General features: G+C 43.3%; 1 protein-coding gene across 2 annotated transcripts; it reads left to right on the forward strand.

Moving 5' to 3' along the window:
• The first annotated feature begins 12,496 nt into the window (after positions 1 to 12,496).
• Positions 12,497 to 16,191, forward strand: LOC145700421 (protein phosphatase EYA4-like). 2 transcript variants are annotated; one of them, XM_081777686.1, is made up of 8 exons: positions 12,497 to 12,635; positions 13,791 to 14,073; positions 14,114 to 14,255; positions 14,479 to 14,657; positions 15,458 to 15,588; positions 15,631 to 15,745; positions 15,791 to 16,013; positions 16,057 to 16,191. In XM_081777686.1, the coding sequence occupies exons 1-8, from the start codon at positions 12,587 to 12,589 to the stop codon at positions 16,135 to 16,137; spliced, it is 1,203 nt and encodes a 400-aa protein (XP_081633812.1). In that variant the 5' UTR covers positions 12,497 to 12,586; the 3' UTR covers positions 16,138 to 16,191. The 2 variants fall into 2 exon arrangements, with proteins under 2 accessions (XP_081633812.1, XP_081633813.1); XM_081777687.1 differs by having other exon boundaries at positions 14,117 to 14,255.
• The last annotated feature ends 94 nt before the right edge of the window (positions 16,192 to 16,285 follow it).

Here is a 16,285-nt window from a genome sequence, read left to right on the forward strand (position 1 = left end):
CAACTCTTTACAATATTTCCGTTGAACCAGTTGCTGAAAACGAAGTTCCCGGTGTAATGACTCTTTATCCGGTCATTACTGAAGCAAAGACAGTTGAAGATCTAGTCATTGAAGACATCGAGCCCTGGCGAATGATTTTGACATGGACTGGAACTGAAAAAGCTATTGCTTACGAAGTGCACGTCAACTCGACTGAGTATTCCTACATCATGCGAGTTCGAACAAACCGCGCTTTTATCCGTCAATTAGAGCCTGGAATCAAACAAAATTTCAAAGTCTATGTCATCACGAGAATCTCACGCTCTCAGCCCGTCCCCGTCGCTGGATTCACTACACTTCCTCTGCCGGATTCCGCTCGAGTTACCAAAATCACCCATTCGAAAGTCATGACAAAATGGAACGCTGCTCTAGAAGATTGGGCCCCGGCTTTCGACGATCTGTACTATCGATGTGTTTTGATCAAGGACTACTCAAACGAGACCGTGGTGAACACGACAACGACGGAACTTGGATTTGATTTCACGAATCTAGAGTTGAACACTCGATATACCATCATTCTCAGCTCCGAGAGTCCTGACACATCATCAGATGAGCGAATTATTGAAATCAGAACACTTTTGCCGGATTCACCAGATTTGGACATGAATGAAATCAACGATGACAACGTTGTTTTGACATGGAATAAAACTGTTGGCTTGAACTACGCTGTCTATGTAAAACCCTTAACATGCCCGGCTGACAAAGTTGTTATTTGCGACATCGCAGAGACGGAAAATGTCGTGGTGGAAGGACTTGTACCTGCTTGCCTCTATGATCTGGTCATTTATGGACAGATTTGTCCAAAAGATAGAAAACTGACCATTGAAGATGATCGAAAACGAATCGCGAATCAGATGTTTTATACAAAACTCGAGTCTGTTACCGATATCGAAATCATAGAAGAGGATCGTATTGCCAATTTCAGCTGGTCACGTGTCCCAGAAACAAGTTTTTATGTAATTCAGTGGACGTCGCCGGAACTAATTTCCGAAAATGTGACAAAAACCAGCGAAGATGAACGAATAGTCGCACAAAATCTTCAGCCGAATACGCTTTACGAAGGATCCATTTGGGGAACAAATCCAGATACAAAGTCGAATCCTGCTCCATTCTCACTTCATACAAAAATGACAAGAGTAAATGCGACTTTGAGACAATCCGGGCCTGATTTCTTGGAATACGCATGGGACAAAGTAAACGGAGCAGAGCGATATGATTTCAATGGCATGCCTCAGTTCCCGGGAGAGGATCCTTTTGCTAAATCAACAACATCAACTTCAATCAAATTCGATCAACTCATTGATGGATCCTTATATCTCATTGAAGCAGAAGCTGTCAACGAAGACACAACATCTGTTCTTTCGCAGTATTACGTTTGGACACGTCTTTATGAGCCGGATGTTGTAATCTCAAATGTTGAGGACACTTCCCTCGTTCTCTCTGTAGAGCACGTCGATAAAGCGACCAGAATTGTCGGAAAAATAAACGATGCGCCAATAGACTTTCCATTGAACTCAAGTGAGAGTCGAACTGAAATCGTCCTAGATAACCTAGAACAAGGTTCAATGCAATCTGTGAAGATTCAAGCTGTCAATGATAACTGCACCTCCCATTTCGTCGAGAAAAATGTCATGCTCTTACTGACTACGCCAACGAATATAACTGTTCTTCCTTCAGCAGATTCAGTCACTCTCGAGTGGTCCGCGATTTCGAAAGCTTCGAATTATCTCCTCACCCTCACCGCAGAAAACGGAGAAGCAACTCAAATAGAAGTGAGGATTCCTCAGTATACCTTTTTTGGCTTATCAGCTGGAACGCTATACAAGATTACCATCCAAGCGGTCAATGAAGAGACAAAATCAGCAGAAGCGCTCATCGAAACCTACACTAGACTTGACACGCTTTCTCAAGTAGATCTGATTGAAATCGAACCGACAAGTCTGTCCCTCGAATGGAACACTGTCGACGGCGCAACTGGTTACGAAATTTCAGTCAAGCAGCATTATGATCAAAAATTGAATCTCACGGAATCTACTTTGCTTTTTCACACAACGAATAGCAGCTATCAAGTAACAGGACTTGTTCCTGGTGCAAAATACAGCTACTCAGTCGCTGGTAAAAATCTCAATACGCTTTCCGACGCAGAAGTTTTCACAATCTACACTGAGCTTGAAAATATTCCCGAAGTAGCAGCTGTTCAGGTTCACCATAATGACATGACTGTTTCGTGGGGCTTTGTTCCGAACGCGGTGGAATATGTTGTTGAATTATCTGATAGCGCCGGACGACAAATTCACTCCGAAACTGTCCAAGCTCAAGAAACAGAATGGATCGCGAATTCGATCGAATTGAAAAATCTTCAGCCAGGTGCTTTTTACAACGTCAGTCTTCAAGCTTTCAATGATGTTACAAAATCTAACGTTGCTGTGCTGAGCCACTACACCTTGCTTAACCCATTCAACCCCCGAGACGTGGTCATTTTCGAAAAGCGACCAGAAGGAATTGTTTTCTCTTGGCAACCGATTGACGGCGCAGATTCATACAAAATTATAATTGATAAGGACTTTGAATTAACGTATTTCATGGACCGCGGTGAGGAAAACCCTCGCGAGCTCATCACTAACGAGACTTCCTACGATGTCACCGATCTACTCCCCGATACGAAGTACAAATACGAATTGATCGCCTTCAATCAAAAGACATTCTCTGAGTCTTTCTACGGCTACGAAGCGACTCTTTTGCCAGATATCGAGCTAGCCGAAATCGTTGAAAAAACTTACGCAAGTTTCAAGGCTCAATGGTCGAACGTTCCCGGGGCCGCAGATTATCTCGTTCAGCTGAGATATACAAACGGACAAGTCTTATTCTTGACGTCCTTGTTCAAGGCTGAAATTGACCTGCGATTCGGATCACTCTTACCTGGCGTTTCGTACACTCTAAGTATCATCGGTCGAAATGAAATCACGGAGACAAGGTCAAAATCACTCTCTGTTTGGACTAAACTTTCTCCAATCATCAACTTGAGAAGCAACGACGATGAGCTGCAAGAAGACAAAGTGGTTCTAGAGTGGGAAGATGTCCCCGGAACAGCCCACTACCACATTGTCGTTCTCGAAGTTGAAACAGATGTAGTTGTATTCACTGAGAACATCACCGAAAACAAGTATGAGAGAAGAAATCTCACGGCAGGGACTAAATACCAGTTCACGATCCATGCTGTAAACGAGTTTACCGAGTCCGACACTGAACAAATCGCTGTAGCAACACCTCTCTCGAAACCAACTGACTACCAAATCAGCGTATTCCACCCTTATCTCATCAAAGGCTCATGGAAACTAGGAGATGCACTGGCTCCTCGGCACAGGCGAATCACCTGGCGATGCGGAACTGATGATCCAAAATACTGCGATTGTTCCGACTTCGAGGGATGCCCTGGCCATTATGTTTTGAAAAAGATCCGGGCTGATGGAGAAAAATCTTGGACACCCGAAATGCTCGGCGGCGGAGACGTTATTGAGGATTCCATTCAATTGGACAATGACATGGTTTACAGAATGTGCATCCGTGCTGAAAACCCTCAGACTGGCGAGAATTCTCGGCCATTTTGCGTCACTCTTAAAACCGGAATGATCGCTCAAGAAGCTGCAGAAGACCAGAAGCTGTGCATCCAACGAGATGTCAACTGGATCAATCCGCTTGAGATGATTCCAGCGATTTTGAACAATGGCGAATGGACCTACGAGCAAACTCCTAAAGGAGTCATTCCAAGTTACAATGCCGACTTGACCGCAACGTGCAAGAAAATCGGAAAAGTATACAGTTGGGACTTGAAAGATTTTATCCGAATTCATCAAAAATCTTGCTCACCAGGTTGGATAAGCATCGACAACGATTTCCCTGGAGTAGTTGTCCAATGCCTTTTCCCAAAACACAAGTCGGGCACGCCTATCTTTCCAAAATCAATGATCGAAGTCAACTACTGCGAAAAACGAAGCGTAGATCCGAAACGACCTTGGATCGCGCTGAGAAACGTTGCTAACGGCGGTCGCTGCGGATGCCACTATCTTAAAGCTTGCGAAAGATGGGACTATAAGCCTTTCCCTGGCTTTACTGTCCGAAACGCAGCGCCGATTATAACGATGCCGCTTGTGAAAAATGAGCAGGCTTGCTTGAAAAAGTGCGACGTTCAACGAGAACGAGAATGCGCAAAGATTCCGCAAGTAGTAAAAGAGGGAAAGACAAATTGCGTCTGTAAGAACTGCTGTCTGATGACCACTTTGTCAACTGAAGACGGTTGCGTTCTCTTCACATCATCTCTGAATCGAACGTCGACGAGAATCGAAGCGAGGGATCAGACAACTGTCTTCACGAACTTCCTCGGCGCGCAAGGATCCCCCGGCTTCCGCCTCCTTGATTTCACCAACAATGGGGTGGCAAGGCCGGAAATGGATTACGAAGTGACTTTGTCATTTTCCTACGCTTCCGAAACCTGTGTCAGAATAATATTCGATCAGAACAACGTTACCGAAGCAGTTTATCATGACATCATCATTCGAAAAGGACGAGATTATTCGAAATCAAAACCCTGCATGGAGACATATCCAACATTGAGCTTCTACCCGGTTGAGCACGTGATCGATTATGATCTGGAAGAAGGTGAAACAATCAAGATTGTTGAAACCTATTCTTACAGCGACTATGGCATTTATGACAGCATCGTTGAAATAACATCGACGGATGATGATCAAGCCGGTGATAATATCGTAAAAGACCAAATGATTCAAAAGAAAATCGGCATCAACCAGTTTGGCTGCCAATATCCAGCGATCAAGATCGAAGGCCCGTGGCTCGCGGACGAGACGAAAACAATTACGCTTCCGAAGTCGAAGAAATTGATTCTTTCGGCAACCAGTGACATTCAATGCGAAGTGAATCCAGGCTACAGTTTCCGCTGGACAGCAAAACTGATTGGTTTCGACCATAGCTTCGACAACATGGTTATTGACGGAAACATGACTTTGGAAGATCACCTTGAGCTCATCGAAGAGTCTTCCGGAGATGTCGAAAATCTGGAAGGCTCTGGCAGTTACATCGAACTCGTTCTTGCTGAAAAACTTGAAGCTGCTCTGCAGCCACGTGATTTAATCGAAGGCTTGTGGAAAGTAACAATTGAACTGGAATTCAACGATTTGGACTTTTTGGTTGAAGACGTTGTCTGGATAAATGTCATTCCAAGTCCACTCGAAATCGACATTGAAGGTGGCGAAAAACGAACTGCTGGACATGGAAAAACCATTCAATTTAAAGCTGATGCAATTGATCCAGACGAGTCAAGCTCTGACCAAACCAAAGGAATTGAATTTGAGTGGTTTATTTTGGGTACAAACGCGACAGAAACAATCCCTATCGATGCATATTTTGAAGAGCTTTATGCAAATCAAAGCCTTTTGCCGTATCACTGGGAGGACAAACCAACTGAAGAGGGCAAATTTGATCTTTCAGACATGTATCAAATTCGATCTAAATCCGAAGTCTGGATCAACACCGACTTCTTTTACATGAACGAGCCATTCAAAGTCATACTCGTCTGCAGCAAGGATATTCGAGAGGCGATTTTCGAGCAGACTGTTACGGCCGTTGCAGGTGATCCGCCAGATTTCTTCATCAAGTGTGTGGAAAACTGCAAGGATAAATTGAATCGAGGCGAAGTTCTTTCTCTTATGATAAAATGCAAAAATTGTGTTCGCGGAAGATCGCCTCGATTTTTCTGGAGCTTCAGTCTTTACGACCTTCCAGAGGAGGAAGAAGAGGATGAATACTCTTCATATGATGAGCCCGATGAGCCAGGATCAGCAATCGTTGATGATGTTCCATCCATGACGGCAACGTTCAACCAGAGAATTATGAAAGTCCACAAGAACTATTTCTTGCCCGGGCGAGAGTATTCGATTGACGTTTCTGTATCTATGGACGGATACGACGAAGAACTCGACCAAATCGTTCGACAAGAGGCTTCCAACCAAATTGTCCGAAAAGTGAACCTTCCACCAATTGATGGTCATTGCGTTGGAATCGGAGGCGAATCTACCTGCGATTACATTACCCAAGAGCAATATGAACTGGTTCCAAATGAGAATGCCACGGTTATTTTTACCGAAGACATTCCGGAAGCAGAATGCTCAGAAGCCTGTTGTTTCGGTGAAGCAATCAACTGTCTTGGATATCAATTTACCGCAGCTATCAATGAAACGAATGGAAACTGCACCCTTTTCGATATTGCCGAGGACGATGAAAATGTTGAGCTTCTGTATGTTCCTGAGGATTCTTATTTCAGCCGATACAATCGCCGTGTTTTCGCAAAAGTAGAGGCGGTCAAAGGCGAAGTGAGTTTTCAATGCCAAGACTGGTTTGATGAAGGAACTTTTCTGAACTACGAGGAAGCTGCTGGTCGCCAGCCTCAGCTTATGTACCGATTTACGACAAAACCGATCAATGAATCAATTGATCCTTTCCTGCTCTACCACGGTCCGTCCCCTCAAACACCAAAACTCTCCCTCCCGCTCGGCAACAAAGACTTCTTCTTCTTTGGTCTCCGAGTTGTTGCTGAAATCTGCGATTTGTACGGAGAATGTGTTGACTCCAACGAAATCCTCGTCCAGTCCTTCCCAATGATCTCTGTCGACGTGGGCGGAGACTTGATGAACGCTGTTTCTGGAAATAGCTCGAAATTGCTTACAGCAGTGAGCACTAAGAATCCGAAAATTGTGGCATCCATCACTGGCGCTGTTTCTAGCTATTTCATTCAAAACATTTCGGATATTTCGTCCGATACCTTGATCACAACAACCGCAGCTTTGACAACCGTGGCGGCCACAACAAGGCGATTGATTTTCGCAAACAACATGCCAACTCCAAATCCAATTGTCGAAGGACAGCCAGAAGAGCCACTGTTCGATCTTTCTCAAGTCGTCGCGAGACCAGTAGAAACTGATGGAATCGCAGCGGAAGAAGACTCAGAAGAAATCGCAAAACAAAAAGCTGAAGAAGCGGAACGAGTCCGTCAGTGGACACTTCAAATGGCTGCTGAGGCATCAAACTTCTTGTCATCCGGTTCTCTCGAAACGCAGAGCTCGCTTTCTCGAAGAAAAAGGCAAGTTCGAGATTTTATCCGAAAACGAGCAAGGCGATCTGCTGATTATTTCTACGACGAGTATCAAGGCGGGTCAGACAATTCATCCGATTATGAAATGTACGAATTCTCTGGAATTTCCGAACAGCTTTATGGACCGACTGAATCGCCAATTTATGTCACGACAATGTCTGCTTATGAAAATGATTTGTCCTTGGAAGTCGAATCGTCCGTCAAAAAGGGGTTGAAGAAAGAACTGATGAACGCGATGGGAAGCATTGTCGATGTAATTGTCTCGCCTGAGTCATTGATGCAAGTATCAGCAGCGGTTTCTACTTTCACTGAGACAGGAGATGATTTGGACGACGAAACGCAGCAAAAAGGCGCTGATATGGCAGCGTCAATGACTTCCAATCTCAAAGGCTTCACTGAAGAAGCGAACAAAGAGCAACTGAGCAAGATCGGAGGAAAAGTCATGGCCAGTCTATCCGGTATCGTTTCCACTTCGACTCCAGACGATCAAGTGCTGAAAGAAGACAAGCTCGCCGGAAAAGAGCCGAATTTCGACCAAATGGAAAAGCGAGACATCAACCCGATAGAAAACGAATGGATGAGAAAACTCGCACGACTTGAAAATCGAAAGAACATTGCCGAAAAAGCGCCAGCAGCGAAAAATATCACCTCAAAGTCCCTTGGCTCTGTTTCTGACCTGACAGGAGCGTTGACTACCAAGCAGATGGGAGGTGAAGAAGCGACTGAGGTTGAGTCAGGAGATCTAAGCGTCAACACTCAGAAAATCAGCGCAGAGGATGCTTCAGGAGCCCAACTGAGGAACAAAAATGGCGTTTCCATCAAACTCCCGGAAATATCCGAAGCGACTACAGCCGCGCTTCTCGAGCAGGGTCAAGAAGAACTCGATATTCAAATGTCGACTTTTGGCAAAAACCCGTTCAAATATGATGATAACGCTTCTCTAGTCAATTCTGCTGTCACTGTGTTAAACATGCCGAACGGAACTGATGATATTTTGAAATCTGGAATGGGTCTCGCGATCCCCAATGATTTCAGCGCAGATAATCAAATGATGGAATTGCATTTCCCCGACGAGGGAGTTCTGCAAGTCTCTCGTTTCGAAATCGTCGGCCCCGGTAATGCCATTCTGATGGTTTACGAGCCCCCACATCTGGAAGACACAACTGTTCATTATGAAGTGTTCATTAGAAACGGATCTGCGCCGGTTTTAGGATCAACTCCAGATGAGCATATTTTCGATTTCAAATTCTCTTTGCCTTTGAATCTTGAAATCTGGGAGATGGAAAATCCTGCGATCGACAAATACAAAGTTTTCATCCCAGAGAATGACATCGAATGCGAAGTTTATCCTTGCAGTTGGTTCGTTGGAAGCATGTACACTACATCCAACATGACTACGCCGCAACAAAATCGACGAAAACGACGATCACCTGATCTTCCTGACACGACGCACCATCTTTTCCTCTCCACACCAGGCTGCAGAGTGCTCAATCAAGAAACCGGAAAATGGTCAAGCAACGGCTGCCATGTCGACTCTCGATCAACGCCAGAATACACCGAGTGCTTCTGCAAGGATCTCCCTCAAAAAGCCATTTTCTCTGCTGAATTCTTCGTCCCTCCCAACAAAATTGACTTTTCCACAATTTGGTCAAAATTCTGCATAACATGCAATGCTGGAGTTTTCAGCTTCGTCATTGTTTTCCTTGCTCTTTGGCTGATCGCAGCTTGGTTTATTTTGAAAATGGACAAGAACGATGCCATCAAGTGGGCTTTGCGAAGTCTCATTGACAATCGACGAGAAGACAAGGTACTGTATCAGATTTCTGTAACAACCGGTGGCGGAGGCGACTCATCAACAAAGTCCAAAATCTATTTCCGTCTGGAAGGCATGCGAAAACGATCTAGAGTTCGAAGGTTAGGCACAACTAAAAACGCTCAGTTATTTGAGCGCGGTACTAATAAGCATTTCCTCATGCGAGAAGCAGTTGACCTTGGCGAACTAAAAGCTCTTCAAATATGGCACGATAATTCCGGACGGGGAGCTTTGAAAGGCTGGTACTGCCAACAAGTTGTCGTCACTCATGTTCAAAGCAACAAACGCTGGTTCTTCATGATTCAAGATTATCTAGATGCGGCACGATCCGATGGCAAATGCGAGCGACTCGTCCCCCCAGCTGATCCCGATGAGAAGCAAAACTTCAACAAGCTCTTTGCCGCCACAAGTTGGTCGAAACTCTCCGATGATCATATCTGGCTCTCGACTTTTCATCGACCAACTAAATCTATCTTCAAGCGAATGGAACGTTGGTCTTGTTGTGCTTGTTTAACCTTTATTACCATGCTCACGAACATGATGTTCGCTGGACAAGAAGATAGCTCAGAAATGATCAGAATCGGTCCTTTCCGGTTCTCACCGAGCGCGATCTACATTTCCGCCATTTGCTCCCTCATCGTTGTTCCTGCTACGCTCATTCCGATCACCCTTTTCAAAAAAAGAAAGTCAAAAGCAAACGATGGCACAGATAACCGAGCAAAGGGTTTCCTACCTTGGTGGTCAAAATACGTTGCTTATGGGCTCAATTTTTGCGTAACAATCATCTGCGCCTTCTTTGTGATTCTTTACTCAATGGATTTTGGAAAGGCAAAATCTGACAAGTGGCTTCTCAACGAACTCATGTCCTTCTGTGTTAATATCGTTGTAGCTGAACCAATCAAGGTCGTTTTGATCAGTATGTTCATCGCTTCGATCCTCCGAAAGCTCGATCAATCGTTCTTGGACCTAATTGAAAACACGGAAATCGAGCAAGAAGACAAGCGATTCTTGGATCTGTGCTGTATCGAAGACGACTCTGGAGAAGCTCCTCTGATTACTCCCGCGCCACCAAATGAAAATGACCTGAACGCGGCGAAAGAATTGAGATACAAAGAAGAAAAAATGGTCGAAATCATTTGGGACATCATCGCTTACTTCATTTACATCTGTATCGTGATCTTCCTTGCTACAGGCAATCGAGATCCAATGGCATTCGCGCAAAACGAAAACATCAAAAACATGCTTTACTACGACAAGTTCGAAAAAGTCGAGTCTGTGGACGATTTCTGGAACTGGATAAATAGCTCTGTCCGGGACAGCATCTATCCAACACATGCATACAACGGACGAAAACTCAACTGGCGAGAAAGAGCGTTTATGGAAGATGGCGCAAGTTTCCGTGTTGGACCGGCGCGAATTCGCTTGCAGCGCGGCGATCCATGGTCTTGTCGCATGTATGATGAAGAAACCGACTTTCCTGGGTCACCTGAGCCGCGAAAACGATGCGATCATGGGGACGAAATCAAAGGAAATTACGACACTGGATGGCACAATGAGATTGACGCCAGTACTGTTGACGTCGATGATATTTTCGAACAAGCGTGGATCTACCGCAGCTGGAAAGAACTCAACGGTGCACCATTCCAAGGAGACATCGGAATCTACAACGGTGGTGGTTATTCCGCCGAGTTAGGAGTCAACCCTGAGACATGCTCCGCCATCGTCAAGTATCTTCATCAAAATGCGTTCATTTCGCACACAGCTTCAGCGTCTTTTGTCGAGTTCACTATCTACAACACTGCTTCCAACCTCTTCAGCAAGGTGCAATTCGTTTCCGAATGGCTTCCCTCGGGAAATTCGGTAAACAACTTCAAAATCGACACTTTCCGACTGTATCACTACGAAGGAACAGTTGGATCGATGATGGTGGTTGCGCACATCTTCTTCATTGCTCACATGATTTTCAAAATCGTCTCGACAATCAAAGACGGATTCTGCAAGTTTGGATTCTGGGGCGTTGTAAAGGACAATTGGAAGCTTTTCGAAGTTATAATGATCCTTCTGGACATTTTAATTCTCATTTTCTACTCGGTCCGAATGATGGTCAGCGACAAACTCATCGATCTTTTCAAGGATGACAAACGCTCCTTCGTGAACTTTGACCCAGTTGTGGCGGCAGATTCGACGTTAGGTTGGATCATTTCTTTTGCGGTTTTCTTTTCCATTCTCAAATTTGGCAAGTTGCTTCGATTCAATCAACGAATTGAAATGCTTTCTTCCGTTATCAAGAAGATCGGACAGGAGTGGTCGGGATTCTTTGTGATGTTCATGACAGTTCTGATGAGCTTCTTGTCCATGGCAATGATTATGTGGAACAAGTACTCAAGGAAAGGATCAAAAAATATATTTATTTACTTTTATCTAAAGATGTCACAGCGATTCGAGATATCGATTTGAGAATGATACTGATCCTAAAAAAGCTACTTCTCAAACATCATCCGCGGATCTGAAACCCTCCTTGACGGAATGCTGGGCGGTTTGCTCTATAAAACTTTGACGGAGCGATATCCTGTCTTCGGTGCCTGGTATTACCTATTCTTCTGTTTCACGATGATGTTCCTTATTTTGAACGTACTCGTCGCGATTATCAACACTTCATGCGAGTTGGGAAGTGAAGAGCTTTTGAGCAAATCGAATGAGTTTGAAATAATGGAATTCATGATGAAATCGTTCAAAACGAAAATTTCCTGGCTCTCTGGAGAACAAGCCGATCCAGAAGTAGACGATGTTACTGCTGAAGTCCAGCTTAGAGTTGAAAAACTCAAGAGCTCAAGAATTAACAGACTGCAGAAACAAGAAGCTGAAGCAATGAGCACTTTTGAAAAATCGATGAAAGCGCTGAAACGACTCGACAACGTCAACTTCGAGAGGAGCCTTGGTATCAACCCGGAAATGAAGTACAAAGCATCGACTTTACGAAGACGACCCTCCAAGTAAACTGAAAATTATTACCGGATTTTATGCCTGAAAAGACAATGATTATGGACACGGACACTGTTTTTGTACTGTAGTTTGTAGTTCCTTTACTTTCTTCTGCATTTCAAAATAAATTTTCTTTGTGAATTTCCTTTTCAAATTTACAATTTTCCACAATTCAAGTTCTCGGTTGTCAAGTCAACCACTCTTATCTCAAGATGAAATGTTCCCTTTTTGCCTGAATGCATTTTCCTTGCTTCAAAATTTGTCATAAAATTCTCATCAGAAAAATACTTGTGATCAATCATCGTCCGCCAGACAAGTAGCAAAGTGCGCTTATCAAAAAGGCCTTTCGATTCCATCATTCTTGCGTACGCGCTAATGCATGAAATTGATGAACAAAAAATTAATCTCCGCGCGGCGCAGACAAAAAAATCGCCGACCACTCGTGGCGCAATTCGACGCCGCCTCGCTGTACCCACTCATGATGTTCCTATCATTCTTCTCGGATTCCGTTTTACCCGAGTTTCTTTTCGAGTTATTTATGAAGAATTCACTGCTATAATAACCAACAAGAGAAAGAGAGAGAAGTAAAAATGGCCTATCCCGGCATATGGGCGAATTCTTATGGCCAGATGTACCAAGGTAAAGCTATTAAATCGAACATTTTTATCATATGCACTAATCTTGACGACAATTGTTTATGGCACATTTATAGAACATTTTTATGGGTCATTCATGATAATATCTCGATGGTGATTCTTCATACATTTAATTTAAGGATATAGCCGTTCTCAAGGCACTTTCGTAGCGCCGAAATGGGGCGATAAAATTTTTTCATTTCAAGACAGGTCCTACCTAAAATTATGTCTAGAATTCGATTCTGATGTTTTTTAAAATTTTTTTCAAAGAAAATTTCTCTCTGGAGCGATTTGAAATCTTACGATCACTTTTTCTCGAAATTTTTCAATTAAATCGCTAAAACTAAACCGTGTTTTATTATAAATAACTGCTAATCTATCTTCCTAAGGCCTCAAAATTTCAAAACCCGAGCAAATTTTCATTCTAGCGTCCTCTTCTTTTTGGCTTTTCTTTTTCATAAATGCTGCGTTCAGGGCGCTGGGCCAATCAGCGCGCTCTTTCACATGCGCGCCTCACCGCGCGATGGAGGAGGGCGCCCAGCGCAGCAAACCAGAGCGCTGTCTGACGCTTCGGCTTACTCAAGTAAGCCTCATAAAAATGGCTCTAGAACCATAAATAATTTGAATCTATTAAACTTTAAGCCCTAGGAATGTAGAGAAAGGTCCAAATTTTTAATTTATCAAAAAAACTCGACCGATTTAATGGAAAATTCTCGAGAAAAAGTGATCGTAAGATTTAAAATTGCTCTAGAGAGAAATTTTTCCATTTAAAAATTAAAAAGAACACTAGAATCGGGTTTCTTAGGCAATTTTAGGTAGGGTTCCTTTTGAAATGAAAAAATTTTATCGTCCCCTTTTCGCGCTACGAAAGTGCCTTGAGAACGGCTATATCCTTAATAGAAAACAAAACCTTTTCCCCGTTAGACTTCACGGGAAAGTCATGGCTAATTTAAATCTGAAACAAATTCCATTATGCGATTGTTGGTGTGAAAAAGGACTTTTACGCAGGAATTGGAGCATAAAAGAACAATGATGAAGTGGTTCGTCGCATCAGATTAGATTTCACCTCAAGCAGGTCACACCGCGCCTCAAGATTTAGGCTAAACTGGCGGCACTAATTTGTTGCAGTTTTAATCCTGTTTCGAATTTTAATATTAAGGTGCACCTGGCAATAATAACAACTATGCCCAACCAGCTCAGTACCCCCCAAGCGCTCAAACTCCGGGTCAGCAGGCGCCGATCCAAGCTAATGGTCAACCTGAATACGGAGCTCAATATTACGCCGCCCAAGGACACTATCCAAACTATCACAATAACTATTACGTGAGCAGTACTCAGCCTGCATTGACGGCTACTTCCGGAAGTCAAGTAACGTACCAGTTGCAAGAGCCGCCCCAAGAAGCAATGGGAGAGATAAAATATACAATCGATGATACAGACAGGTAAATAAGATTTTTCTTGGCGGATCCCAATATTTCATAGAAGGCGTGGCGGTAAGAAATCCAAGAAGCGGGAAGAAAACGGCGAGAACGAAATCGACCGTGTTTTCATCTGGGATCTGGACGAGACGATCATCATTTTCCACTCCCTTCTCACGTCTTCTTATGCCCAGCGCTACGGAAAGGTGACTTCCTCTCTTGGAGCTCATTTGGGCGTCGGGTTTCGACAAATTTCGAGTTTGAAATTCGCAATTATCCTCCCGGATAAGCCGCGACGCCATCTCGCGCAGAGCCCCAAGTGTTCGGTTTCACAAAGATCGCCAGATTAGACGCGAAAGTCCACGGCTTTCTTTAGCTAATGGATTATCATTTTTCTTGGAAAGAAATGGCTCTTCAACTGTTTTTAAGGATACGAATGCAACATTGCAACTTGGGCTGAGGATGGAAGAGCTCATCTTCAATCTCGCAGACAACCATTTGTTCTTCAACGATTTGGAAGAGTGCGACCAAGTCCACTGTGATGATGTCGCTGCTGATGATAATGGACAGGATCTCGCGAATTATAATTTCCAGACTGATGGTTTTCGGTAAATAGCTTTTCTTGCACCTTTTATTAAGGATATACCCGATAAAATTGAACTTTTCTAGCGCCGAAATGCTACGTAGGATCATTTTTATTTCAAAGGCAATTCTACCGTAAAATGCACGCAGATCTCAAATCTGGTACTTTTTTATATTTTCTCATTTGAATTTTTCTTTTTAGAGCAATTTCAAATCTTACTCTCTCGATTACTCGAAATTTTTGGTATAAATCGGTCGAGATTTTTCGATAGATAAGTTCTTTAGACCGTTTTCTACAATATTGATGGTTTACTTTTCCTTAATTCCGAAGGAAACTGATTCTAGAGTCATTTCATTAAGGGCTACCCAGCGCGTGAACGCTCTACAAAGCGGCGCGCTGGGTGCTCACTCAGTCGACTCCTCTTTTCCGAGAGAAAGTGAGTGGTTGAGCGCACCGCTCTGATTGGTAGCACGCGAAAAAGCGCGCAGAGAAGAAAAACAAGAGTATAAATGAGGAGAACACTAGAATGAAAATTCAATAGGGTTTAAGAATTTAATCCCATCAATTTCGTAGCTTAGCATTATTCTTATACAGAACACGGGTCATTTTTAGCGATGAAGTGAAAAAATTTCGAGAAATCGAGAGAGTTCGTTTTCAAATCGCTCTAGAGAGAAAAATTGTAATAAAAATTTTTAAATAAGTAGCAGAATTGAATTTAACGCACAATTTTAGGTAGGATTTCTTTTGAAATAAAAATGATCCGACTTCGTATTTAGGCGCTATGAAAGTTTAATTTTATCGGGTATATCCTTAAATTCAATTTAGAACAGCAAATGCAGCAGGCGCTATCTGTCTCGGGCCGGGAGTTCGAGGAGGAGTGGACTGGATGAGAAAACTAGCTTTTAGATACCGAAGGATCAAAGAACTCTACGACACCTTCAAGGACAATATTCCAGGTAATCCATTCGATAAATTTTTTGTAGGAATTTTTATTTTAGAGCTCCTCTCAAGTCCAGTTGGAGAAGCTTGGCGGCAGCTAAGAACGGAAATTGACCAGAGCACGGATAACTGGTGTGCCCTCGCGCTGAAAGCGCTTAGTGTCATTCATAATCGGTAAGAACTGACTGCCTAAAGCTGCAAATAATTTGAGAATCCTAGACCTGGATGCGTAAATATAATGGTGACAACAACTCAGCTGGTCCCTGCGATAGCGAAGTGCATGCTGTACGAATTAGGGCCTGTTTTCAATATTGACAACGTCTACTCCGCAACGAAAATCGGAAAGGAGAGCTGCTTCGAAAGAATTATCCAGCGTTTTGGAAAGAATGTCACGTACGTCTGTATTGGCGACGGGAGAGAAGAAGAGATTGCTGCAAAAACGGTACCGAAAAATGTTACTTTCATTTTTTAAAAATTGATTTCAGCATAACGTTCCATTCTGGCCAATCTCGACGCACAATGACTTGATGGCTCTTCACCAAGCGTTAGAGCTTGAATATCTGTAAAATATTGCAAACAATCAAAAATACCTGCCGAATAAAGATTCTGACTATATTTTTTTCCTAAATTAGATGACGAAAGAGACAGGAAGAGTTAATCCTGAAAATTGGATTTGCGGCGATTTTGTCATGGGTTCCGAGTTGTTAGTTACTT

This window comes from Oikopleura dioica, chromosome 2, assembly GCF_907165135.1.
Source record: "Oikopleura dioica chromosome 2, OKI2018_I68_1.0, whole genome shotgun sequence".
Taxonomy (NCBI): domain Eukaryota; kingdom Metazoa; phylum Chordata; class Appendicularia; order Copelata; family Oikopleuridae; genus Oikopleura; species Oikopleura dioica.